The sequence below is a fragment of the Lepidochelys kempii genome, chromosome 28 (genome assembly GCF_965140285.1).
Source record: "Lepidochelys kempii isolate rLepKem1 chromosome 28, rLepKem1.hap1, whole genome shotgun sequence".
NCBI classification, from domain to species: Eukaryota; Metazoa; Chordata; order Testudines; family Cheloniidae; genus Lepidochelys; species Lepidochelys kempii.
In genome coordinates, this window is record NC_136407.1 from 5,590,950 (window position 1) to 5,617,338 (window position 26,389).

The 26,389-nt window shown below is 47.8% G+C and overlaps 1 protein-coding gene across 9 annotated transcripts in view; it reads left to right on the plus strand.

Annotated features, from left to right (window-relative positions):
• Window positions 1–305: 305 nt before the first annotated feature.
• Window positions 306–26,389, plus strand: part of LOC140904234 (uncharacterized) — a 38,333-nt gene continuing 12,249 nt past the window's right edge. For 3 of the 9 annotated variants that reach the window (XM_073326680.2, XM_073326682.2, XM_073326681.2), the window contains exons 1-3: window positions 306–438; window positions 15,747–15,829; window positions 18,908–19,034. In XM_073326680.2, the coding sequence (XP_073182781.1) occupies window positions 15,806–15,829; window positions 18,908–19,034 (151 nt within the window). In that variant the 5' untranslated portion in view covers window positions 306–438; window positions 15,747–15,805. Of the gene's footprint in view, window positions 439–15,746; window positions 15,830–18,907; window positions 19,074–26,389 lie in introns of those variants that run through there. The other 6 variants (XM_078850939.1, XM_078850940.1, XM_078850941.1 and 3 more) reach the window with 4 other exon arrangements.

Consider the following 26,389-nt stretch of genomic DNA (forward strand, 5'->3'; position numbering starts at 1 on the left):
GGGGGAGAGCAGCCGCTGCCCAGCCCGGGCTCCCGGGTCCCGGCAGCGTCTGGCCCGAGCCCCGCCCCGAGGAGCTGCCCCGCCCCCGGGCTCTGGGCTTTGTTCTCCCGGCCCCCCCAAGGTGCTCCCCCCCCCGCTCTGGGCCCGGCTGCAAACCCTGCTGGGGCGCACACTGAGCATGCGCAGAAACACCTGCTGAAACCCTCCCTTACCTGGCCTGGAGAGGGCGGAAGCGCGCCCCGGGGCAGGCTGGGAGTTGTAGTTCCTGACTCTCCCGGGAGCGGAAGTGACCCGCTCACCGGCTGCTGTGGGGCGGGGCTGAGCCGAAGGGTCTGTGCCGGGGAGACCTTCATCCACCCCCCGGGCCCGGCCCGGGCCCCGCTCCCGACGGAGCCGCCCCGGGCTCCGCCCGCCCCGCTGCGGAGCTGCAGCTTCCAGGTACCGGAGCGAGCCCCGGGGCCGGGCGGTGACGCTGCCCCAGTGTCCGGGGGGGGGACCAGCCCCCCCGGGGTCCCTGCGTGGGGCCGGGCGGGGGGAGACCTGGGGAAAGGGGCGGGGGGAAAATGTCGGCGCAGCCCGGACATGGCCGGGGGGGGGGAAGAGCCGGGGCCCCCCGAGGGGCGGGGAGGGAAAGGGGGGGGCTGAGATCCCCTCGGATTTACCAGCCCCCCCCGCTCCCGCCCTGCCCCCTTTCTCTCCCGGCAGCAGCCCGGGTGACCCCCCCCTTCCCCCACCTCCCTGAGACGGGCTCTGCCCCCCCCCCCGGACCCCGTTTCCTCCCCACTTCGCCCGTGGCCAGTTCAAATCTCCGCCGGGGGGGGGTGTCCCCCCCACTTTACCTGCAGTGACTTGTCCCGGTTTAGGGGGGAATCGTTCCCCGGAGTGATTTCTGAAACGGGCAGAGGGGGGCAGAGCCCCGGGACAGGGGCTGGGCTGGGCTGGGCTGGGGGGGCCCAGGAAGGGGAGGGAGGAGCAAGGGCCCCCCCCATGGAGACGGCCCAGTCCTCGGTTTCCCAGCCCCCGCTACTTCCCCGCCCCCACCCTGCCCAACCCAGCAGCCCCCCGACCCCCCCAAGACACCGCCGGCTAGTCACATTGCCAGACCCCACAGCCAGTGACCGTCTGACTCTAGCCCCACTCCTTTCCCCTGTGAAAGCCACATCACCCAGGGCTCCCTGCCGGCCATGTGAGTGTGGGGCAAGAAGAATCCATCCCACTCTGTTGTTGGTTGAATATCGCTGTATAATCCCCTCAAATCTCCCCTCTTTTCTCTTGAACTGGTGACATAAAATCTCCCCAGATGTTGTTGCTTCTCTCTTATATTGCAAAAGAAAAGGAGGACTTGTGGCACCTGAGAGACTAATAAATTTATTTGAGCATAAGCATAAGTCTCTCAGGTGCCACAAGTCCTCCTTTTCTTTTGCGATTACAGACTAACACGGCTGCTACTCTGAAACATCTCTTTTATTGGCAAATATTTCGTTTGTGCCCCATTTTCTCCTCAGTTCTGAAATACTGATATCAAATTCTTGAAAATCTTCCCGCTTTTCTCTCCAGGTGTCTCACTGGTTTATTATCCCTGGAGATTTTCCCATCTAATTATCTGAGAACATCAAACCTTCTCAGGTGTTGCCCTTTCCTCAACTTTCAATATTGATTGCTGTAAAACCCTTGTGAATTTTGCCCTTTACTCTCTAGCTTGACCTGAAATCCATTCAAATTTTACCTCTTTCCCTTGTGTCAACTCCTGCTAGAAAATTCCTCAAACTTTTCCCACTTTCCTCTAACTTGTGATAAGGATGCTAAAGTTCTCTATATTTGAAGCCTTTTCTTTTTGTTACAAAACACAGATTTCAAACATCAGATGTTACTACTTCCCGTATTATTATCCAGCTCTGATTTAAAAAGAAATCCTCACTGTTTTGGAGGTGCTCCTCATGGGTTTTAATTGCAGACTCTTCTACTTTTTTGGAGGGAACCTGTTGCCTGACTCTTTCTCCATGTTGGAGGTTGCAGGGTTACCTTCGCTCCCAGACCTCCCCAGTCGGATGCTTGGAATCCCACCCTCTCCCTCAGATCAGGCTCTGTATCTCTCCTCCCCACCCCAATCCCTCCCTGTACAAACTCAGACAGAGATCTGGGCCCCTGGGGTGCTGGAGATGGTACAGACCTCGAGAGATCAGGCCCCCCCATTGTGGAAGGCTCTGCACAGACCCTGACCAAGAGCTGGATCCGCATTGTGACAAATATGGCACAAACTGTGACTGAGGTCATGGCTCCTATCGTACTAAACATGGCTCTGACCTGGACTGAGCTCAGGGCCCCCAGTGTGCCGGGTTCTGCACAGACCTTGACCAAGTTTGGGGCACTCCTTCTGCCTGGTGCTGCAGGGTCCAAGAACAGGGTCCCCGTTGTGCCACACACTGCAGAGACCCCGACTGACATCACAGACCCTCTTTCGATGTTCCCTCTCATTTTTCCCATGCATGTGTAGAATGAGTTTTGTTATGCGTCTCAATATGGCGGAGATGTGTGACGGGAGTAGGGCTGAGGGTTTCAGAGTGTGGGAGGGGACGAAGGGCTGGGGTCAAGGGTCGGGATGTGGCGGGAGGGGGTGTGAGGACTCCGGCTGGGAGTGCAGACACCCCCCCTACCCCCGCACTCTCTCCCTGCAGCAGCATCTGGGTTGGGGGGGAAAGGTGCTTCTCCCTTTCCGCGGCAGCTCTTGGGCTGCAGCTGGGCAAGAGGTGCCTCTCCCTGGCAGCTACGGGACTGGGGGAGAGCATTTCTCCCTGCTCCGGCAGATCCAGGGCTGGGGAGAGGCACCTATCCCTGGCTGCAGCAGCTATGGGGCTGGGGAAGAGTGTCTTTCCCTGCCATGGCAGGTCTGGGGCTGGGGGAGAGACATCTCTCCTTGCTGCAGCCCTGAGCACTGCACAGCCCTTGATAAGCTGCTCCGCGGCCGCACAGCTTAGAGGGAACTTAGCTCTCTTTTGCCAGGCGCTACATAAACCCCCATCTCAGATCAGGTCCTCTGTTGTACAGGGCCCTGCACAAACCCTGACCAAGATCAGGGTCCCCATTGTGACAGGTGCTGCACACACCAAGGGTATGTCCACCCTGCCATTAAAAACCCACAGCTGGCCCATGCCAGCTGACTCAGGCTCACAGGGCTCGGGCAAAGGGGCTGTTTAATTGCAGTGTAGATGTCTGGGCCTGGGCTGGAGCCAGGCTGTAGGACCGTGGGAGGATGCCAGACCTTGGACTGGTGCCCGAGGAGGTGTAGTGTGTAAAACTGCTCTCCGTCTTAATTTGCTACTTAGGATGTACTGAGCATGCCCACATGAACTGACTGAGCATGCTCAGTAACATCTTCTGAAGCCACTGCCCTTCACCCTGCCCATACTTGGCATCAGATTGCACGGACTGCTTTTTACAGGGGTTAAAATGGGGCAAAGGGGGTTGGCCAGGGTCTGAGCAGGGCGTGGAAATTGCCTGGGGGGAGTGGGGGTGTCAAGCAGCTGGAGGCAGGGTTAGGATAGGGGCTGAGGGGCAAAATCAGGGATCGGGGGAAAGGAGCCGGGGTTAAGCCCAGGGGAAAGGCGCTGCCAGATGGTGCCAGAGGGCAAAACCCCGGCACAGGCAGGGACAGAGCGGGTCACAGTTACCCTGGTGGACTGAGACACGAGTGTTTGTAAAAATAGGGTGGGGGGGGGCAGAGAGGCTTTTTTTTTTTTTAACAAAGAATCCCTTATCAGTGTGTCTGGCTGCATGAAGTGTCGTAGCAGTTCACAAATTTGTCTTATCTGCTGCTGGGATTCCCTGAATTACTCTTAGCACTGCATCATTTACCTTTGATAGGAACTGCTTCTGCCATAAAAAATTTCAGGTGAGCATAGATCACCCTGAGGAAGGTAAATAGGAAATCCCAAATACTTCTCTCTCCTTTCTACCTAGCCCCCAGAGACTAAAATATACCTGCATGGAGACAAACCCATTTGGCTCATCCTTACCCTGCAGATGTCAAAACCTCTTTCTGAACAAGCCCTTTCATCTCCAATGAGATATTACCGCACGAACTTGCTGGAATCTATGCTCCCTTTGATCAGAAACCTTTCTCAGTCAAGGCAACAGGACAAGTGAATTGCTGCCCATGCCTGCCTGCTGAGTTGATGAACTGTAACGATCAGAGATCGCACCATCATAGAAGTATATTGAAGGCAGGTTAGAGGTACACCAGTCTGGGAATGTCTAGGGATACTTGGTGCTGTCTCATTACACGAGGCTTGAGTAGACGACCTCTCAATGCCTACGTTGAACTAATTCTGTTTTGTGCTGTGCCGTGTTCTACCCTGAGCTGTTTTGCTTTGTGCCATTTGGAACTGTTATCACACCATGCTGTGTTGCATAGTTTTATGGTACATTGTTTTCTCTCAGGTTGGTTTGTGCCTGTGTTGTGGTTTGTTTTGAGCTGAGTTCTTTTGTGGAGTGTACTTTTGTCCTAGGTTGTATTAGTTTGCATTGTGTTGCTTTGATCTCCTTTGTATTTGGTCATTTGATGTTGTGGAGTGTATGGGTTTTTGGGGGGAGGAGCGGGGGGAGCTGAATTGCCTGACATTATGTTGCGGTGGGGATTTTTCTGTATGTTGTGGTTTTGTACATATATATTGCATAGCATCATAGAAATGTAGGGCTGGACAGGACCTCAAGATGTCATCAAGTCCAGCTCTCTCTGCCAAGACAGGGCCAAGTATATGTAGATCATCCTTGACACAGGTTTCTCCTCCCTGTTCTTAACAACCTCCACAGCCACCCTTGTGAGCCTGTTTCAGAACTCAACTACCTTAGCTCTGGTGACACCCACACAGATTTTAGTGGTGAGCAGCTCTGGAGAGAGAGGAGACCCCAGGGAGTGGGCAGCTGGGTGAATAGACTAAAGTTGGGAGGAGAAACATTGACGTGTCCAAGGTCACCCAGGCTGTCCGTGAGAGAGCTAGAAATAGATCCCAGTTCTAGTGCCGCCGTACTGCTGTTGTGGGTACTGAAGGTCTCTGCCACACTGGTGTTTTAGGCACTGGTGAAAACCCGTAGTGTAGACAGAATTTACACGAGTGCACTCTGATTGGCACTGGTGCACCATGTCCCAGTTTGAAGGCTTGCGGCGGTGGGGGGAATAGTGACCTCACTGAGGCCAGGGGCTGGCTGAACAGTGCAGCTGGTAACAGAGGGGCAGCCGTGAGTGTTGGAGGTATAAGCCAGGAGCACAGCCCCCCAGGACTGGACACTGACTTTTCCTGACCCATGACACGTCCCCCACCAGCTGCGTGCAGTGACTGCAGCTGAGCTGCCCTGCCAAGACAGCCCGTGCATCCATGGACAAACCACCTCTTCCTGCAGCCTAAAACAATGGGGTCTGGGGACCTTTCCAAGCTGCAGGTGACTGGGCTCTAGAGTTACTGGGGTCTGTTCCTGGCTCTGTCACTGACCTGCTTGTTGACCTTGGGGAAGTCACATCCCCTCTCTGTCTTCCTCCTACCTATTGTCTGCTTGGATTATGATCTCTTTGGTGCAAGGACTGTCCCTCTCTGTATGTGTAGCGCCCAGGACAATGGGGGTGCTGATCTCAATCAGGTTCTCTGCCATGCGCAGCTCGATGCGGCCCTGGTCTCCATTACTGTCTCTGCAACGCAAAGCATAGTTTATAGGCTCACAGACTTTAAGGCCAGAAGGGACCAATCATGATCATCTAGTCTGATGTCTTGCACATCGCAAGCCACAGAACCTCACTCACCCACTCCTGTAATAGACTCCTAACCTCGGGCTGAGTTAATGAAGTCCTCAAATCATTATTTTGTAACTTGGCTTCAAGTTACAAAAAAATCCACCATTTACACTAGTTTAAACCTGCAAATGACCCATGCCGTGCCCCAAGCTGCAGAGGAAGGCAAAAAAAAAAAACAGCCCAACCCCAGGGTCTCTGCCAATCTGAGTCTGGGCAAAATTCCTTCCCATCCCAAACATGGCAATCAGTTAGACCCTGAACATGTGGGCAAGACCCAGCAGCCAGACACCTGGGAGAGAATTCTCTGTAGTAACTCAGAGCCCTGCCCATCTAGTGTCCCATCACTGTCCTTTGGAGATAGGCTACCTGCCATTGGAGGCAGTCCCATCGTACCAATCCCTCCAGAAAGGTATCAAGCTCAGTCTTGAAGCCAGTTAGGCTTTTTGCTCCCACTGCATCCCTTGGGAGGTTGTTCCACAACTTCACTCTGATGGTTAGAAACCTTTGCCTAATTTCAAGCCAAAACTTATTGATGACCAATATCCATTTTTTCTAGTGCCAAAATTGGTGCTTAACCTAAATAACTCCTCTCCTTCCCTGGTATTTATCCTTCTGATGTATTTATAGAGAGCAATCCTATCTCCCCTCAGCCTTCTTTTGGTTAGGCTAAAGAAGCCAAGCTCTTTGAGATGCCTCTCATAAGGCAGATTTTTCCATTCCTCGGATCATCCTAGTAGCCCTTCTCTGCACCTGTTCCACTTTGAATTCATTCTTCTAAAACATGGGTGAGCAGCATTGCTCACAGTATTCCAGATGAGGTCTCATTGGTGCCTTGTATTACAGTACTTATTGCAAAAATTATTGCACTATTAATTTTCATCCCATTTCTATTACTCCAGCTTTCAAGGTCATGCAGATATTCCTGTCCTCCTCCATATTGGCAGTCCCTCCCGGCTTTGTGTCACACTCCCACTTTTTGTGCCAAGGTCACTAATAAAAATGTTGAATAAGATTGGTCCCAGGACTGATCTCTGAGGAATTCCACTAGTAACCTCCCTCCACCCTGACAACACACTGTTCAGTATGACCCCCTTTTAATCTGATGCTTTTGGTCTCTCACATCACTGGGATTCCCAGAACAAATTGTGAATTACTTAATTAAAAAGCGGCACCTTCCTGATCTCAAAACATGTAACCAATTCCTTGTCGACCTTTCAGTTCTCGTATTAATCCCCATCTTCTCTAGTTTAACGAATAGTTTCCCCTGTGGAAATTCCTGACATCCAAGTAGATGAGAGCTACTGCATTTCCTGTGTCCAAAAAATTAGTTACCTTCTCACAGAAGGAGATTGGGTTTCTCTGGCAGGAGCTACGTTTTGTAACACCATGTTTTCTTTATTTATAGTGCTGAAGGCTGGAAGGAGCTGTTTGCAATAGGCTGAGAAAAGCCATGTGGAGACGGGGGAAGGGGGTGATAGACAGTGTGGAGGTGGGGGAAGGGATGCGGTGTTGGAGGTGTATCTGGGATTTTGTATTTGGGACATTGCCAACTGTGCCCACATATCAGACATGTCCTTGCCTACAGACAGCTCACCAGCAACCACATACCACACAACAGAACCACTAACCCAGGAACCTATCCTTGCAACAAAGCCCGTTGCCAACTGTGCCCACATATCTATTCAGGGGACACCATCACAGGGCCTAAGAACATCAGCCACACTATCAGAGGCTCGTTCACCTGCACATCCACCAATGTGATATGTGCCAGCAATGCCCCTCTGCCATGTACATTGGTCAGACTGGACAGTCTCGACGTAAAAGAATAAATGGACACAAATCAGATGTCAAGAATTATTCATAAACCAGTCGGAGAACACTTCAGTCTCTCTGGTCACTCGATTTCTGATCTCAAAGTGACTATCCTTCAACAAAAAAACTTCGAAAACAGACTCCAACGAGAGACTGCTGAATTGGAATTAATTTGCAAATTGGATACAATTAACTTAGGCTTGAATAGAGACCGGGAATGGTTGAATCATTATAAAAAGTAACCTATTTCCCTTTGTTTATTCTCCCCCCCCACACATACACACACTGTTCCTCAGATGTTCTTGTTAAACCCTGGATTTGTGCTGGAAATGGCCCACCTTGATTATCATACACATTGTAAGGAGAGTGATCACTTTAGATAAGCTATTACCAGCAGGAGAGTAGGGTGGGGGGAGAGAAAACCTTTTGTAGTGATAAACACCCATTTTTTTCATGGTCTGTGTGTATAAAAACATCTTCTGTATTTTCCACAGTATGCACCTGATGAAGTGGGCTGTAGCTCACGAAAGCTTATGCTCAAATAAATTGGTTAGTCTCTAAGGTGCCACAAGTACTCCTTTTCTTTTTTTGTGAATACAGACTAACACGGCTGTTACTCTGAAGTTCATTAATGAAAGCACACCAATTATTGACTGCTTTGTGTCTTAGTGGTTCTCAAACTCATTCTGGTGACCCCTTTCACACAGCAAGCCTCAGAGGGCGACCCCCCTGCGTAAATTAAAAACACTTCTTTATATATTTGACACCATTATAAATGCTGGAGGCAAAGTGAGGTTTGGGGTGGAAGCTGACAGCTTGCAACCCCCCTCCCCCCATGTAATAACTTCCCGACCCCCAGTTTGAGAATCTCTGGTGTTCATAAGCATCTGATTAAGCACCTAATTAAAACTGTACCACTGTAAATGAAAATGCATCAACAAAGCTTAGTTCCAATGTATTTAAATGTGAATGAAAAGTTTCTAAATTAAATACATGGCAGGATGGTAAACGGGGAAATTACACAGAAGTGCCTCTACCCAGTCCTGTTGACTTCTAGTCCCAACCCGCCCATAAGTTCTGGCCTCTTGGTCAACTTTGTTCCCAGTCCCACATCAGCTGTGCTCACTCCCAGCCTAATCCATTTCTACTACAGTTCTTCATCCCCCTCACCCAGGCAGGGGGTGGTGCTGAGTTACTGACAGTTACTGACTTACAGCCCCTAAGGCATGTGCGTGCGCTAATCACTGTCTCACATCCTGGGGCTATTTAGATTTCAGGGAACGATTTATCAGAGTTACTGACTCTGGGAGGTGGGGGAGAGAAGAGGCTGAGAGGGAGTTTGCTCCCCACGCTCTGTAGGGCCATGTTCAACCCTGCTGGCCTCCATGTTACCTCATCCTCCACCCTCCCCCATGTGTCTCTGCTCATGCATCAGAGTGTCACCTTCTGATCATAATGCCGCTGGCCTCAGCAGAGCTCCCAGACAGGAGCTACTTCACGATGGGGTTATGGTACTGAGAGTCAAATACATCACAGGGAGGGTGTAATTATCCTCAAAGCAAGCATTACAGTCCAGGAAGTGAAAGAATTCAAGTACTTCATTACTTAAAATTATGTTTGAAAGGATTGGATTTTTATGAATAAATTGCAGTAAATGTTGATTTCACTGTACACACAGAGATGAAAGTATATTTATATACGTAAAATACAGAAATGCCTCTGGAGAGTGTCAAGTTTGATTTACACTGTATATTTTGCATGTGACACTGACAATTTGTTTTGTACAATGTTATGATTTGGCTTTTGGAATCTCAACATTTACTGTAATTAAATAATTGTCTGACCATCCCCATAACTTCCCACCGCTCTGAACAATGAAATTGTAAACATTAAAAAAAGGACTTAAAATAAATATTGATATCATCTCTTGAAACTGAAAAAAGAAATAGACAAACTGAATTTTCCCAAACCCACTTAACAGCCATCAGAATATGCTAGGGGATGGAAATTCACACCTAAGGCACCCAAGCTTAATTCTGCCCTGTAGTGACACTCAGCAATCGCCATAGGGCTACGAATAAGGCATTTTACTATATAAAGTTCCAGATTAGGTTATACCGACTTGTCCATGCTCAGCGGCTTCTGGAACTTGGTTCAAGGTATTTACATGTTTCCCTGGCCTGTTCTTAAAAGTGCTGCTATAGAAAGTGGGGAGGGGCAGAAACTCACTGCAGGATCAGTAGCAGAATCTCTTCGCTATTTACAGCTCATTGGAAGAAGTGCGGGGATTGGTGGGTGTCTGGGGATTTAATAACACGCACTCGTATCCTAGTTCTTAATGAATTGTCATTTTACAATTCCCATAACCCACTAATTATCCCTGGCTGTCCCTGGCAGTCTGAGGAGGGAGTGCTAGTAAACTGCTTTGGCCGGTGTGGAACCTAAGGCACAAGGATCTTTCAGTGGCTGGCTCAGTGTCATCCACTTCACTGGATAAATCCCTGGTTGCTGGGCTCTGCAGCAGGGTGGGGAGGTGAATTCCACCCCCCATTCCTAGGTATAGACCCCCTCTACAATCCTCACCCTGATCTCGGACACTACCCCAACCTTCCCCTGGACCCACTTGATGCTACCAGAGCCATCTGCCATGGGACCTAGACGGAGCAGAAGCCTAGCCCCACAACTGCTACCCCTGCTGACAGCCCTGCTGTGCTGGAGTTGACCTGGCTTTCCAGACTGTAGAAGGATCTAGCAGTTTGAGGACCCAGCCTGTGTACCCACCACACACACACTTCCTCACAACACACATTCCAGGATGGGGAAGGACCATCTGGGCTGGCTGCAGTCTCCCCTTGCTGCTGTGAGAGGAGTGGGGTGGTCCCTCATACAGGACAGAAGCATACCCAGGGGCAGAAGGGAAATGTTGTTTCTTCCAGGGGCTTGAAAATGTTTGGTTTAGAGTCCTGAGCTCTGTCTTCCTGTTTTTCTCCTTCTGCCACCTTCAGATCTCTTAGAGAGACAAGGTGGATGAGGTAATTTTTAGGACCAATTAAAAATACCTCTCTTTGATATCCGGGGACCTACATGGCTACAACAACTCTTTTCCCGTTGTACCCCCTCCCACTGTCTCCTCCCCCTCGGCTGAGACTGTCCCATGTTTTTGGAAAATAAGGGTTCAGTCCTGTCACTGGATTGGGTCTTGCCAGCACTAATGGGAGTGAAAGCCTGTGTGCATTAACGACAGCAGCAGCTCTGGGACTCGGAGACACAGGGAGAAGAGATGGGAGTGAGCAGGCTATGTTTGTGCAGGGTGTGAGTTACTCATGTGGGAATTCTGCAGCACTGTGTACACGCAGAATTCGTGTCCAGCGCAGAATTTCTTTTTTTTTCTTTTGCATGAAGAAGATACGTTCTGCCCCGAGAAGTGCTGTAGTTCTGCCTTTAACCCACTAGAGGCCCCTGTGGCACCAGAACAGCTGGCAGCCAGCCGGGTTCATCTTGGTGGGAAATTGTTGCCCCAAGCAATACCCCAAATGGGAAGAGAGTTAGTGGGTGCAACTTGGGAGAGTCCTGAGACATGGCTCCCTCTGGGGGTGGGGAGAGGGTGGTCATTCTCTACGCGCAAGAGGGTGCGGAAGGGGCACAGGAGGAGCAAGTGTCCCCCATGGAGATTGCCCAGTCCCAGCTGCTTCTACCTGCACCATACACCCAAACCTCTTCACCCTCCCAACTCTCAGCTACCAGTCTTCCCTCGTTGCTACCCCTTCCTGACTGGCAGAGAACATCTAAGCCAGGAGTGCGTCAGGGCTCAACCCTCTGGCTGAGGCCTTGGGGCACTTTCTTCCTCTCTCAGGGTACCAGATGAAATAGCAAAAGAGCCAACTGTCAGCAAACAAGGGTAAATAAAGGAACAAAAGAAAAGAAATGGAGGTGGGAACTTTGGACAGATCCCCTCAGACTATGGGCCCCTTTTACTTCTGGGGGCGCTTGGAGCCTCTCAGTCCCCTTCAGAGTTGACTGGGTCTCCAGCACAAGTTTCAGCCTGCTCCCCCTTTGAGCTCCGGGTATCTCCACCCTCCCTCTGTGAAGGCCAGAGCCCCGAATACTGCCAGCCCTCTCTTTGGGGCTGGAGATGCTTCACAGATGGTTCCCTTCCCAGGGTTGCTCCCCTCTGAGTAGAGTAGGTGTCTCCTGTTAACTCCTGCTCCAGTCCTGACATGGTTTGCAGGTGTGGAGGAGCTGGGCCAGTCTAGACTACAGTGGCAGTTTAACCCCTTCTGTGCCAGCGTGGGTTTTATATAGCCCTTCAGAGGCACCCTGGCCCAGGGAATGGCCCCCTATCAGCCTCATGCCTGATGTGGTGGGGTGACCCACTGGCAGCATTGCCTTTGAGGGTGCTTCTCCCACTCCCTCCCCTCCCCCTTTACTGCCACCACAATGCCTGTCCCCTTCATTTCCTGAGGGGTGACCCCCAGAAAGTGTGTGTTGTTATCCCTTTCCCTACCCCTCCCCCCCCAGGATCCATTGTGCACCCTCTGTCACTCACCTGTGTCTCAGGAGACAAGGTGGGTCATGGGGCACGGGTGATGCTATGCTGGAGATCCATCATCACTGAGGGAGTGTCAGCCTTGACCCTCCCTGAAGGTTGCTGGGATGCTGATGTGCACTGGAGGAGAACTGGAGCTTGGATGAGCCCACAGACCAGGGGTGGCCAACCTGGGGCTCCAGAGCCCCATGCGGCTCTTCAGAAGTTAATCTGCGGCTCCCTGTCTAGGCATCCACTCTGGGGCTGGAGCTACAGATGCCAACTTTCCAGTGTGCCGGGGGGTGCTCGCTGCTCAACCCCTGGCTCTGCCACGGGCCCTGCCCGCACTCTAGCCCTTCCTGCCCGCTCCCCCCAGAGCCTCCTATGTGCCACGACACAGCTGTTGGGGAGGGAAGAGTGGCTGGTGGGTGGGAGGCGTTGGGAGCGGGTGGGGAGCTAATGATGTATTCCTGTGGCTCTTTGGCAATGTACATTGGTAAATTCTGGCTCCTTCTCAGGCTCAGGTTGGTCCCCCCTGCCATAGACCATTTGGCCCACACTGTGTCACCGTAAAGCCTGCTCTACATTCCTGCAAATTGCTGCTGGTGGCGTTGCACCCATAAGTCTCTGTAACGCTGTCTTCAGTAACCCGAGAGCAGGAGCACCAGCCTCAGGCAGACTGGTAAGAAGGACGACACAAACCCCAAATTGGTTGTGAGGTCGATATGTAGATTTCACCAACCAAGTATCAAGTGTAAACGCTTCATGCACTGTAGCAGCATGTAACATGGAATCACGGACAGTCCCCTTGGATCATCCCATAGATCTCACCATGCAGGTGAGCTCACTTTTGTGACAGATGGTCCCTTCCACCAGGAGTTCTCAACCTTTTTCTTTCTGAGCCCCCCCCCAACATGCTATAAAAACTCCACAATAACTGGTTTTCTGCATATAAAAGCCAGGGCTGGCGTTAGGGGATAGCAAGCAAGGCAACTGCCTGGGGCCCCCACAAAGCTACATTGCTTAGGCTTTGGCTTCAGCCCCGGGGGGTGGGGCTCAGGGCCCTGGACTTCAGCCCCACGCGCTGGGACTTCAGCTTTCTGCCCTGGGCCTCAGTGAATCTAATGGCAGGTTTCAGAGTAACAGCCGTGTTAGTCTGTATTCGCAAAAAGAAAAGGAGTACTTGTGGCACCTTAGAGACTAACCAATTTATTTGAGCATAAGCTTTCGTGAGCTACAGCTCACTTCACAATGCTGGCCTTGCTTGGCCGCCCCCTGAAAGCTGCTAGCGGCCCCCCAGGGAACCGCAGACTGCTGGTTGAGAACCACTGCCTTTCACCACGAATCACAGCAATGTTCAGGTTATTGCCAGTCCCAAAGGACCAGTCACTTACTTAGGTCAATTGAATCTTCGATCTCACAAGAAAGACAACACTTGTAGCCAGTCCTGTAATAACCTGTATTAAGATTATCAAAAAGAAAACAAAAGTTGTTTACAAAGTTAAAGCAGGTCATCATATAGATGCAGACAAGTTACAGTCTTAAATTTCAAAAGATAATAGAAGCTTCTATAATAAGCAAGCTCTACAAACCCTTTAGGACTAACCCAGGCTAAGCAGCTGGGGATTTCTTGCTTATGCCTAGAAACTTTGCCCCCCAGAGTCCAAGCAGCATTCAGATAATCTGTTCCTTCTGTATGGGGTTTTTTAATCCCCTTCCTGCCATGTGCTCTGAGCTGCAAACTCAGCTAATGGGAAGTCAAGAGCACAACAACAGTCTTTTGCCTTCTTTAACATCCCATAATAGTCTATCTGGTGTTGATGGACCTTTCCTGCCTGGCAGGGTGTCATGCATTCCATTGACAATCAGCACTTCACACAGGTAAAGTCTCTCTCCTGTCTGGTGATTTACAGAGCCACAGAGGCTCACGATGCAACTAGTCAGATATTAACCCAGGCAGCAACTCACAAGCATTCAATAACGTCTAAACACATTCTTACCATTCTAATACCTGTTTTAACAATACTAACACAGGTGAGCCAGACTGATTCCAGCTCTGCATTTGTCCATGTTCAATTAAGACATGGGGGCTTTTGCAAGAGCTAACATCCCATCTGCCAGTGTCACAGGCAAGATAGGAAGGATGGTGTCCCTAGCCCCCTGTTTGCTAGAAGCCCCTGGCATTGGCCACTGAACTAGATGGACCATTGTTCTGACGCAGTGGGCTGTTCTTATGTTCACAGTCTCTATCAGGAGTATCTACTCATTTGGTCTCACTGGGGAGCCACAGAAAGAAACAAGGTGTGCTGAGGCAAGAAGGCCCAGTCTCAGAGCCCCCAGGGTCACGCTTGTCATAAGCTAAAACCAGCCCATGAAAGGGGGCACTCCCAGGAGAGATTGTATAAAGGCTGGAGCATCAAACAACTTTTTAAACCTGAGACAGCTGCCTTGGGGACATTGTCCTTGGGGACAATGACAGGGAGAATCCCACATAGTGACCTCTTTGATTCTGCTCTTCTCTGACCTTTTGTTTATAGAATCATAGAACTGGAAGGGACCTTGAGAGGTCATCTTGTCCAGTCCCCTGCACTCAAGGCAGGACTAAGTATTATCCAGACCATCCCTGACAGGTGTTTGTTCAGCCTGTTCTTAAAAATCCCCAATGATGGAGATTCCACAACCTCCCTAGGCACTTTATTCCAGTGCTAGGTAGGAAGGTTTTCCTAATCTCCAACCTAAAGCACCCTTGCTGCAATTTAAGCCCATTGCTGCTTATCCTATCCTCAGAATGTAAGAAGAACAATTTTTCTCCCTCCTCTTTGTAACAAACTTTTATGTACTGGAAAACTGTGATCATGTCCCCTCTCAGTCTTCTCTTCTCCAGACTAAACAAACCCAACTTTTTCAATCTTCCCTCATAGGTCATGTTTTCAAGGCCTTTAATCATTTCTGTTGCTCTTCTTTGGACTTTCTCCACATCTTTCCTGAATTGTGGCGCCCAGATCTGGACACAATACTCCAGTTGAGACCTAATCAGCACAGAGTAGAGCAGAAGAATTACTTCTCGTGTCTTGCTTATAATACTCCTGCTAATACATCCCAGAATTATGTTTGCTTTTTTTGCAACAGTGTTACACTGTTGACTCATATTTACCTTGTAATCCACTATGACCCCCCTGATCCCTTTCCGCAGTACTCCTTCCTAGGCACTCATTTCCCATTTTGTATGTGTGCAACTCATTGTTCCTTCCCAGGTGGATTACTTTATATTTGTCCTTATTGAATTTCATCCTGTTTACTTCAGACCATTTCTCCAGCTTGTCCAAATCATTTTGAATTTTAATCGTACCCTCCAAATCTCTTGCAATCCTCCCATCTTGGTATCATCCGCAAACTTGATAAGTGAAACAGAGACTCTGTTACTGGAAGGGTTTCACCATGTCTTAGAAGGTTCCACCCTGGTGGGAGGGGGCTAGGCCTGTACTGGAATAAGGTCACTCTGTGCTTCACAGTGTGGTGGAACCTAGGATGTCCATTAGCAGGGAAAAATCCTGGGGGGGAATTGGCTTGTGGAACAGACAAAAGCCCCGTCTGAATTCTCTCACATTGCCCTTCTCTCCCCGGCAGGCTACAGAATAACATCCACATTTTGCTCCAGATCATCCTGTCCTCCCAGGGGGAAGGAAATGGCTGCAATGGAGCTGACTCAGGTAAGGGATTATCAGGGAGGTGGTGATGGGCTCTGCTTGGAAGGAGAGGAGCAGTAAATGCATAGGAGGGTGGGAGCTGCTAGAGGTGGTGGTAGGCAGGAAATATCTAGGGTGGAGAAAGGGAGGGGACAGGATGTGACAAACCTGCTGAGGCTTGTGTAATCTAGGGTGTGATGGGTTGTCACCCCTGGGGTGCAGTCTGGGGGGGGCGGTCCTGGGAACCAGTGTGCCCTCTAACCCTCAAGCTGGGCTGGCCCTTGTCACACTGCTTTGCTGGAGATTCAGCCAGCCTCTCCAGGCCCTGTTATCACCCAACATGACAGCAGGTGGTGCCATACACCCAACTAAGTTACCTGAGTGCTTTACCTAAGCCACTCAAGGACAGATAGAGGACAGCAATCAATTTCCCAGCTCCCCATCCTTGCACATCTGCTGTAGTATAAATCCAGAATTATATCATCTCATAGTGCACAGGGATCTGTATAATGTAAGTTCATAAATATAGTTCGCCTTCCCCTTAATATGGGAAAGATACGCACAACAAACTTGTGTTAACCAAGCTGAGAATTTCCCCAGACACTTCACTGAAAATACACTGTTTAAGATAAAGCATAAAACAAGTTTATTAACTACAGAAAGATAGATTTTAAGTGATTATAAGTGGTAGCAAACAGATCAAAGCAGATTACTTAGCAAATAACCAAAAACTCAAACTAAGCCTAACATACTAAATGGACAGAATTTCAATTAGCAATTTCTCACGCTAACTGATGATACAAGCAGTCCACCAAGTTTCCATACACAAGCTAGAAATCCCTTTGCCCTGGCACCAGCACTTCCCCCAGTTCAGTCTTTGTTCCTCAGGTGTTTCCAGGATTTCTCTTGTGTGGGGAATGGGGCCAAGAGATGATGTCACACCCCACCTTTTGTAGCTTTTCCATATGGTGGGACCCCTTTGTTCCAAACTCAGTTCCCAGTCCAGTTTGTGGAAAAATACAGGTATCAAAATGGAGTTCAGTGTCATGTGGTCTGGTCACATGCCCTAGCATTCCCTGATGAGTCATAGTAGCCATGACACATAGGCTGGCTGAAACATTCACAGGAAGGCTAAGCTCTTCCATGGCCCATTGTCTTTGTTGATGAGCCATCAGCACTGTCTGGCTTCTTCATTGTTGTACCTGAAAGGCTAGTTGTGGGTAAAAAGAAAAGGAGTACTTGTGGCACCTTAGAAACTAACAGATTTATTTGAGCATAAGCTTTTGTGAGCTACAGCTCACTTCATCGGATGCATTCAGTGGAGCTTATGCTCAAATAAATTGGTTAGTCTCTAAGGTGCCACAAGTACTCTTTTTCTTTTTGCGAATACAGACTAACACGGCTGCTACTCTGAAACCTGCAGTTGTGGGTGTTACCCAGAGTAAGCACATTTGAAATACAGATACATAGTCAATATCCATAACTTCAGATACAGACATGATCCATGCACACAAATAGGATAATCATATTCAGCAAATCATAACTTTTCAATGACATCATACATGACTCATCTTGCACAAAATGCATCATAATTATGTCCTAATCATATTATAATCATACCACTTCGCTGAATATGGGATGTAATGTCAGATAGGGCCTAATTTCAAGGCACTGGAGTTGGGAATGGAACTTCCCCTCTTTGTGGAACAGGAAATAACCCTCCAGCCAGGGCTGGGAAAACTTCCCAGACTGCCAGTGATGGAGCCTGAATCTACTGACACTTCATTAGTTACCACCACCCTTAATCTTTGTGGCAACTGCAAACTTTATCAGTGATGATTTTATATTCTCTTCTAGGTCATTGATAAGAATGTTAAATAGCACAAGACCGAATCCTTGCGGGAACCTGCTAGAAATAAATCCACTCGACCATGGTTCCTCATTTACAATCAGCATTTTTAATCTATTTAATGTATGCCGTGTTTATTTTGTATTATTCTAGTTTTTTAGTCAAAATATTGTGCTGAACCAAGTCATACATCTTACAGAAGTCTAGGTATATTACATCAATAATTTAGTTCCAACCAAACTTTTGATCTCATCCAGTAAGGATATCCAGTTAGTTTGATAGGATCTGTTTTCTCTAAACCATTGTTAACGGGTACTAATTATACTACCCTCCTTTAATTCTTTATTAATGAAATCCAGTATCGGTTGCTCCATTATCTTGGTCAGTATTGATGTTAGACTGACACTCTTGTAATTAGCTGGGTCATCTCTTTTACACTTTTAAAATATTGGTACAGCATTAGCTTTATTCCAGTCTTCTGGAATTTCCCCAGTGTACCAAGTCCTAATTAAAATCAACACCACGCTCCTCCACCAGGTCCTTTAAAACTCCTGGATAGAAGTTATCTGGACTTGCTGATTTAAACATGTCTAATTTTAATAGCTGCTGTTTAACGTCCTTGTGAGTTGTTGTTGGAATGGAAAGAGTGTCATCGTCAACATCTTATGATATGAGTACATCATCTATTTGTCCCCAAATCCAGGAGATAAATATTTATTGAACACTTTTACCTCTTCTGCATTATTTTTGATAATTCTGCCATTTCCTTCTAGTAATTTACCACTACCATTGTTAGGATTCATTTTCTGCTTTATATACTTCCTTCTTATTTTCCTTGATTGGTCGTTGATTTCTGATAGCATCCCTTGCCAATTTTCTACAATTCTGACCTTCTCACTTATATTATTTCCTATTGACTTCCCCTTCCTTCCATATATTTTATTTGGAGAGTGTTGTGATACCTACCAGGGAGCCACCAGCAGGGTCCAGAGACAGCCCCATCTCCTATATCAAACTCTGGCTTGTAGGTATGTGATACGTGTGAAGACCCTGCCTCCATCTGTCATCTGGGAGACACAAAGTTTCTCTCTTTCTACCTTCTGATGCCTTCTGGCTGCTCTAAGCAAGGTGTGGGTGGGACTCTGTTAACATGTACCTCCCAGAGCTTCCATTTACCTGGCGCTGCTGTTCCGTGAATAGTGGGGCTGTGAGTGGGGCAGCAGGTACTGAGTGTTGGACTCTTGCTCTTTCAGGGGCCAGTGACTTTCGAGGAAGTGGCTGTGTATTTCACCAAGGGGGAATGGGCTCTGCTGGACCCCACTCAGAGAGCCCTCTACAGAGATGTCATGCGGGAGAACTACGAGACGGTGGTCTTGCTGAGTAAGGAGTCTGGTCCACTTGATTATTAGAAGCTGTGGGGTGTGTAAAGAACCGGAGTAGTAATTACTTTATACTTTTATTCTTCATACAAATTTTGACAAGTTTCCTTGTCCCCCTCCCCCCCTTTTTTTTGTGCCTTATCTCCCACCCAGTAGAATAATATTTGGACATGTGCCCTTTTGGTGCCATCAGTCATTTTGAAATTGCATTTAATGTATCCATATTGGATACATTAATAACTATATTAATAACTAGAGCTTTCATGCCTTTTCCTCATTTTAAGAGGAAGATATGCCACCTGTAGAATTCTAAATTCAGTAAATAGGTGTATGACTCATGCATGGCTTGTGTGACAGCCATTCAGGACCCCATGGGTGAAGGGAAAACAGAGCTGTAGGAGGGGAGGAGAAACAGGGAGTAGAGAATTCTGGAGTGCCAGGACATGGGGAGGGTGTGTGCAGGATAAGACTTAAGAAGCAGCAGGGAGGGATGATTTAGTGAGAGTTGAGGCGGGAACACAAGAAGGTCCCAAGGTGCAGGGAGATGGTGATGGCTGAGAGTAATGGGAAGAAGGGGAGTGGAGCGTGGAAGAAGGGCACTCAGGAAATGGGCTGGGTGGGTCAGTGGGAAGGAGGAGAGGTTTGGGGATCTAGAGCTGTGGGGGATCCCAGACCTTTAACCCCGAATCCCTACCCAGGCCTTGTTACTTTAGAGGCTGCACTCCATTTTTATTTCTGTTCAGTTTCACTTCATTATAATTTTTTTCTCAAATATTATTATTTTAACTCTTGACCTCCCTCTCCCACTCATTAACCCATTCCCACATATAACCTCCCCATCTCTATGCACGGCGACCCTGGCCTCCGATTCTGAGTCCTTGCTGCATTCCTCCCTCCCATAGCAGGGCGACTACCCAGGCACAAATGGGCACCTTGTTGATGATGTCTCAGGATGCTAGTGTAGCCTGAACAATTTTTACACCTATAAGATTACGTATTTGGGGTACAAATCGCCCCTGTACCTGGCTACTCAAAGTTAATTGAGAAGATGAAATTTGGTGAAAGACCCAGAACTCGATTTAATACAGACAGTTATAATTGAAATCATAGGCAAGGATCAATGCACCTAACGATTAGACTAAGATAAGTACAGTAAAGAGGGTTATGGGCACCATTGGAAACAAAGATTGATGGGCAAAGGAGCCCATGAGAAGGGAGGTCCTGATTCAGTTTACACTGTCTTGGGGACCGGACATGCCTCCAGCTTTCATCCAGAACACACCACACGATCCATTGTCTACAGCCAAGCTCTTCGATACAACTGCATTTGCTCCAACCCCTTAGACAGAGACAAATACCTACAAGATCTCTATCAAGCATTCTTACAACTACAATACCCACCTGCGGAAGTGAAGAAACAGATTGACAGAGCCAGAAGAGTACCCACAAGTTACCTACTACAGGACAGGCCTAACAAAGAAAATAACTGAATGCCACTAGCCATCACCTTCAGCCCCCAACTAAAACCTCTCCAGTGCATCATCAAGGATCTACAACCTATCCTGAAGGACGACCCATCACTCTCACAAATCTTGGGAGACAGGCCAGTCCTTGCTTACAGACAGCCCCCCAACCTGAAGCAAACACTCACCAGCAACCACACACCACACAACAGAACCACTAACCCAGGAACCTATCCTTCAAACAAAGCCCGTTGCCAACTGTGTCCACATATCTATTCAGGGGACACCATCATAGTGCCTAATCACATCAGCCACACTATCAGAGCCTCGTTCACCTGCACATCTACCAATCTGATGTATGCCATCATGTGCCAGCAATGCCCCTCTGCCATGTACATTGGTCAAACTGGACAGTCTCTATGTAAAAGAATAAATGGACACAAATCAGACATCAAGAATTAGAACATTCAAAAACCAGTCGGAGAACACTTCAATCTCTTTGGTCACTTGATTACAGACCTAAAAGTGGCAATTCTTTAACAAAAAAACTTCAAAAACAGACTCCAGGGAGAGACTGCTGAATTGGAATTAATTTGCAAACTGGATACAATTAATTAGGCTTGAATAGAGACTGGGAGTGGATGGGTCATTACACAAAGTAAAACTATTTCCCCATGTTTATTCCCCTCACCCCCGTTGCCGGCACCCAGTGCCGAGAGGCTGAACAACAGCTTGAGTTGGTTCGTTACCCGGTGTGCTGCACCCAATAATCACAACAGGGTGGAGAAGCAGAAAAGTTTATTTGAAGCTTCAAAAAGGTACAGGGAGATTTGAATCTCAAATCCTGTACAACAGAGCAGGAAGTTACACAGGCTTTTATACATCCTTTTTCCCAGCATACTTATCCAATAGCAAGCTGCCCCAAGTATCCATATAGCCAGCCAATCCAGTTCCCAGCTAGTTCCCTGATTCTCTGTATCATTTGTTAAACTATACATAAAGCTGCTTTATTCAGCATTGTTCTTCCATATCTCCCCTGTTTGGCCTTGCTTAGTTTCAGGCAGTCTGACTCTGCAACATACTGTTGCAGATTCTCAGCATAACTGCTGTGAGTGCCTCCAGGCGGGGGGGCCAAGGACACTTGGGCCTAGCACGCAGAGCTGCTGCGAGTGCCTCCAGGTAGGAGGGGGGGGCCAAGGACACCGGGGCCTAGTGCGAGGGGGCTTCATCGACACTCGTGGTCTTACATCCCCTCGAGTTACCTAGTGGCCATGCTCCAGTATTCCCAACACCCCCGACACTGTTCCTCAGATGTTCTTGTCAATTGCTGGAAATGACCCACCTTGATTATCACTACAAAAGGTTTTTTACCCTCAGCCCCGCCGCTCTTCTGCTGGTAATAGCTCACCTTAAGTGATCACTCTCGTTACAGTGTGGATGGTAACACCCAATGTTTCATGTTCTCTGTGTATATAAATCTCCGCAATGTATTTTCCACTGAATGCATCCGATGAAGTGAGCTGTAGCTCACGAAAGCTTATGCTCAAATAAATTTGTTAGTCTCTAAGGTGCCACAAGTACTCCTTTTCTTTTAATGAAAAAATGGTAACTAGGAGAGGTATTTTATCTGCTTCCTTATGGTAATAGTACAACTATATACCGTATCTGCTCCTTTACTCTGATTATAGTAATGTCAATAGCTGCCCCATCCCATATGTGGCCTCTGGGAAGTCCGTAATTAAGCATCAAGCATTAATACTCATGATTTACATCACTTATTTATTAATAATTCCAATATATGAATGCAGTCCAACTGCTGAGATACTGCATAGCAACCTAATTGCTAAAGCCCGCCCCAAACTTCCTTCTTATTGGCTTATTGCACCTGTGGCTTATTGCACCTGTTTGTAGTTACTCATTAGTCTCTCAAAATGAGGGTGCAAAATATCTGACCTTAGGCCTATTCAGGTAAATCCCATACTTTAATATAACTACTCCCACAAAGCCTCAACCTAATATAACAGGCCCTTAACTGTAGTAAGCTTAATAACCCATTTATTTATGTTCGCCTCCTTGCCCCTCCATGTATGTTCCAAGCTAATAAGCAATACTCTGATAATGACATTTTACCTCTAGCGAGTAAAAAATTACCCACAAGACCTGAGACTGGGTCATAGATCATAAAATCAGGTTGGGATCAACAGGAGTGAGAGTTTGGGGTAGCCTTGTCCTCCTCTCCCCATCTGCAGCAGCCACCAGCTGTCTTCCCTCCAGGCTCTGTGGATCTCTGAGCCTGACCCTCCTGAAGTTGTGTGGCCCAGTTCTTGTTTCTTATATTCTCCTTTTCCAGAAGAATTAGAGACTGTTGCTCCTGAATTTTAGTGTTTAATTCCCCAGCCTTTTCCACATTACACATCTCCCTCCCATTAAACTGAGTCACTAGATTTCCTCATTCCCCAAAATGTGCTTTTGCAATGTCACAGTTCTGGGGTTGCTCATCCTTTGTCCTGCCTCCATGCTCTGCTCAAGGAATGCCCTCTCCAGTATCAGGCCTCTAGCCAGCCCCTCTCTATGGCTAGGGACCCACATGCCTCTCCTTTTTGACCAGGGTTTGAGGATTGCAGCTTGTCCTCCACTGTGTTCACTGGACTAATGTCCAGTTCCTGTGCTTTGCTTTCTCTCCAAGGGCTGTGAGCAGTGTGTGTGTGTGTGATAGAGGTGGGAATTTTGGTAATATTTCTATGATGCGAATACACACCTCAGTTTCCCCCTGTGTTTGGGATTGCTATGATTACAAAGAGCAGGAGGCGTGAGGTGTTTTGTCACATAGCTGTCATGGGGTGATATGAATGGGTCATTAAGGACTGCCTGGGCCCAAACTACATCAATGGAATACCCGACAGAGACAAGGGAATAATTGTCACCTGGCCATGGGAGGATCTCCGCTTGGCTGAGTGAAGCATACATGGACTCGTTGTGTTTTTGGGAGCAGGAAGAAATGGGCTCGCAGACGCAGGGAGGTCTACTGGAGTGAAGACAAATGGACAGGCACAGTGAAAGGAAACCAAATTGTTTTCAACAGCAGCATGGCTCAAGGGCATTGTCCAGTATGGGCTATATTGTCTTCTTTGCTTCTCTATCCTCATCTAAGGACTTTCCAATGCTGTGTTTCGCTTGATTAATAAACCCTGCTATGTTTTAAAAGTCTGCCCAGTGTCACAGCAGAAACTTGGTGAGGTGCATTGAAGCATGAATGAGGAACTGTCTCTGAAGAGGAGTGTAGTTCAGCTGGGCCTGCTGGCAGAGTTCACGGGTTGAAATAGGAGTCTTGAAGCCAGAGGCTCAGTCTCAGGTGTTGAAGCTACATGGCCTATCCTTGTGGAAGAGTGGGACCCCTTGGGGGTCTAGCGCACTCAAGGGGCACCTCCCAAGGACTGTTTAAAAGCCAGGGCATTGCACAGATCCTATGGATCCATGACAGTGTGCCTTATGGGGAAAAGATATAAAACAAGGAAAGGATCTAAATGCGTACTTACCATCACCCCCTCATCAGTCCTCATGGGAATCCCTGATTTGTTCCAAAGTGTTTTAAAACCTTCCTTCAAGGCTTACCTCTTGGTTATCAGGTCATGTCAGTTTTGTTAGAGGGCTTTCCCTTCACCCTTCCACTTCCTTGTTTCTTGTCATGCAGACAGCAAGCAGCAAAAGACCAGAAGTCCTAAGTGCAGATAATGCAATGTTTATTGGGGTTCATTTCTAAGCAAGCATAGTCCGAAGCCCTTCACACCAGTCAGATTTATCTCTATATGCCAATACAGTCTGTTTCCCAGTGTTTACCCCGTGTCCCTCTTCCCAACTCTGACAGAGCCTTGTCTGTGTCCCTGTTTCCATTCCCCCCCTTAACAAACATGATTCCAATTTCCCTTCCCCGTCCTGTTTAACACCAGTTTATATAGTAATATTTTCAGCTTTACCTTAACCAATCATTTTACTGAAATTTAACTAACCAATCCTAACATATTGTAACATAATTCTCTATCCAATTATATCCCACTACCCTAATTAACTGACACCTAGCAAAATTAATTATACAACACAGAGAAACAATTAGAGAACCAGATTGATTAACAACAGAAAAGTGGGGGACATAAAGATAAAGCAATACAGAAATGAGGGTTTCACAATGATAACGATTGAGAAGTGATTTCTTGCCAGACAGGATGCTATCAAACTAAGTTTTCTTTAACCATCTTAAGATCTGTTTCTTTATCTGATGGTGATGGGCACTATCAGGACAGGATCATCTTCCTAATAACCCAATACCACCTTATTTCAATGTGACTGGTTTGGGATTTGACAATGTGACCGTACACTTCCCAGCTTATGGCTGCCCCTGCAGCTTAGCCAAAGGCCTTAGCCTAAGAACAAAGCCTCAAACTATTGTTGCCGGCACAGAGTGCCTGAGGCAAGCAACAGCAAGGTTCATTGCCCGCTGTGCGTTACCCAATAATCACAACGGGGTGGAGAAGCAGAAAAGTTTATTTGAAGCTTCAATATGGTACAAGGAGCTATTCACCTCAAATCCTGTACCCAGAGCAGGAAGTTACACAGACTTTTATACATACTTTCTTCAGCATACTTATCCAATAGCAAGCTGCCCTAAGTATCCATATAGCCAGCCAATCCAGATACCAGCTAGTTTCCTTTTTTTGTGTACCATTTGTTAAACCATATATAAAGCTGCTTTGTTTAGCATTGTTCTGCCATATTTGCCTTGTCTGGCCTTGTTTAATTTCAGACAGTCTGACTTTGCAACATATTGTTGCGAAATCCCCAGCATGACTGTTGCGAGTGCCTCCGGGCGGGGGGGGGCCAAGGACACTTGGGCCTAGTGCGAGGGGGCTTTATTGACACTCGTGGTCTTCCATTCCCTCGAGTTACCTAGTGGCCATGACCAGTGTCCCCAACAACTTCCTTCTTTGAGAACACTCAACAGCCTTAGCTCTGAGTTTTTTTACTTGGGCTACTTATTTTTTTACAATAGGACTTTGCATAAGTACTTTGTGATAGCCCTGAAGAGAATGACTTATTAACTTTTGCAAAAGGGTCTTGACACATGATACTGCACAGCATAATACCATTAATACAAGCAATACAGGAAAGAGAAGTTTTAATAACAGGCTAAATAAACCACCAAGCCAAGACGACAAACCCCAGCCTGAAAACAAGGTTTGTAACCAATCGCTCTCAGGGGCAGTATAGGTAACCTGTGCTCTGGCTCAGGCATGGGCCTCAGCCTGTACCACCTTCTCATAGATCTCATAACTGCTATCATTTACATATACACAACATCGGGGCCCGATAAGGGCACAAACCCCTCCTTGGGATGCCAAGAGATAGTCCAAACCCAGACTGTTTTGGAGGGAAAACGTCCTGAGCTTCTGTACCTCTTTATTTAATGTTTTTACTGCCGACCCTAAATTACTAACCGAGTCCTCTAGCTCTAAGGCAACTTTCTCAAGTACCATTTGCAGCCTTACAGTATAGCGGCCTATGCCTGCCATGGCTGGCCCGGTAAACAGTGGCGCTATTCCCAGTACAGAGCACCCTACAAGTTTCTCGGTTGTGAAGGGATTCTTTATATTGCCCTCCAATGCTGCAGTTATTTGCCACAGGGTCTTTTTCCATGACTTAACAGAGGTATTTCGGGCATTTCTGATTTTTCCTTTGGGCAGTGTGGTAGTTATTGACAGATGAGGAACTCCATGAGCTATATAACAGTTACCTGTCCAGTTGGCTGGCAGCACCTTGTAAGCCTTTCGGCCACATACAAAATAGTGACCTTGTAGGGCCCAATAAGGACTGTTTTTAAAGGGGATTCCTGGGGTATTTA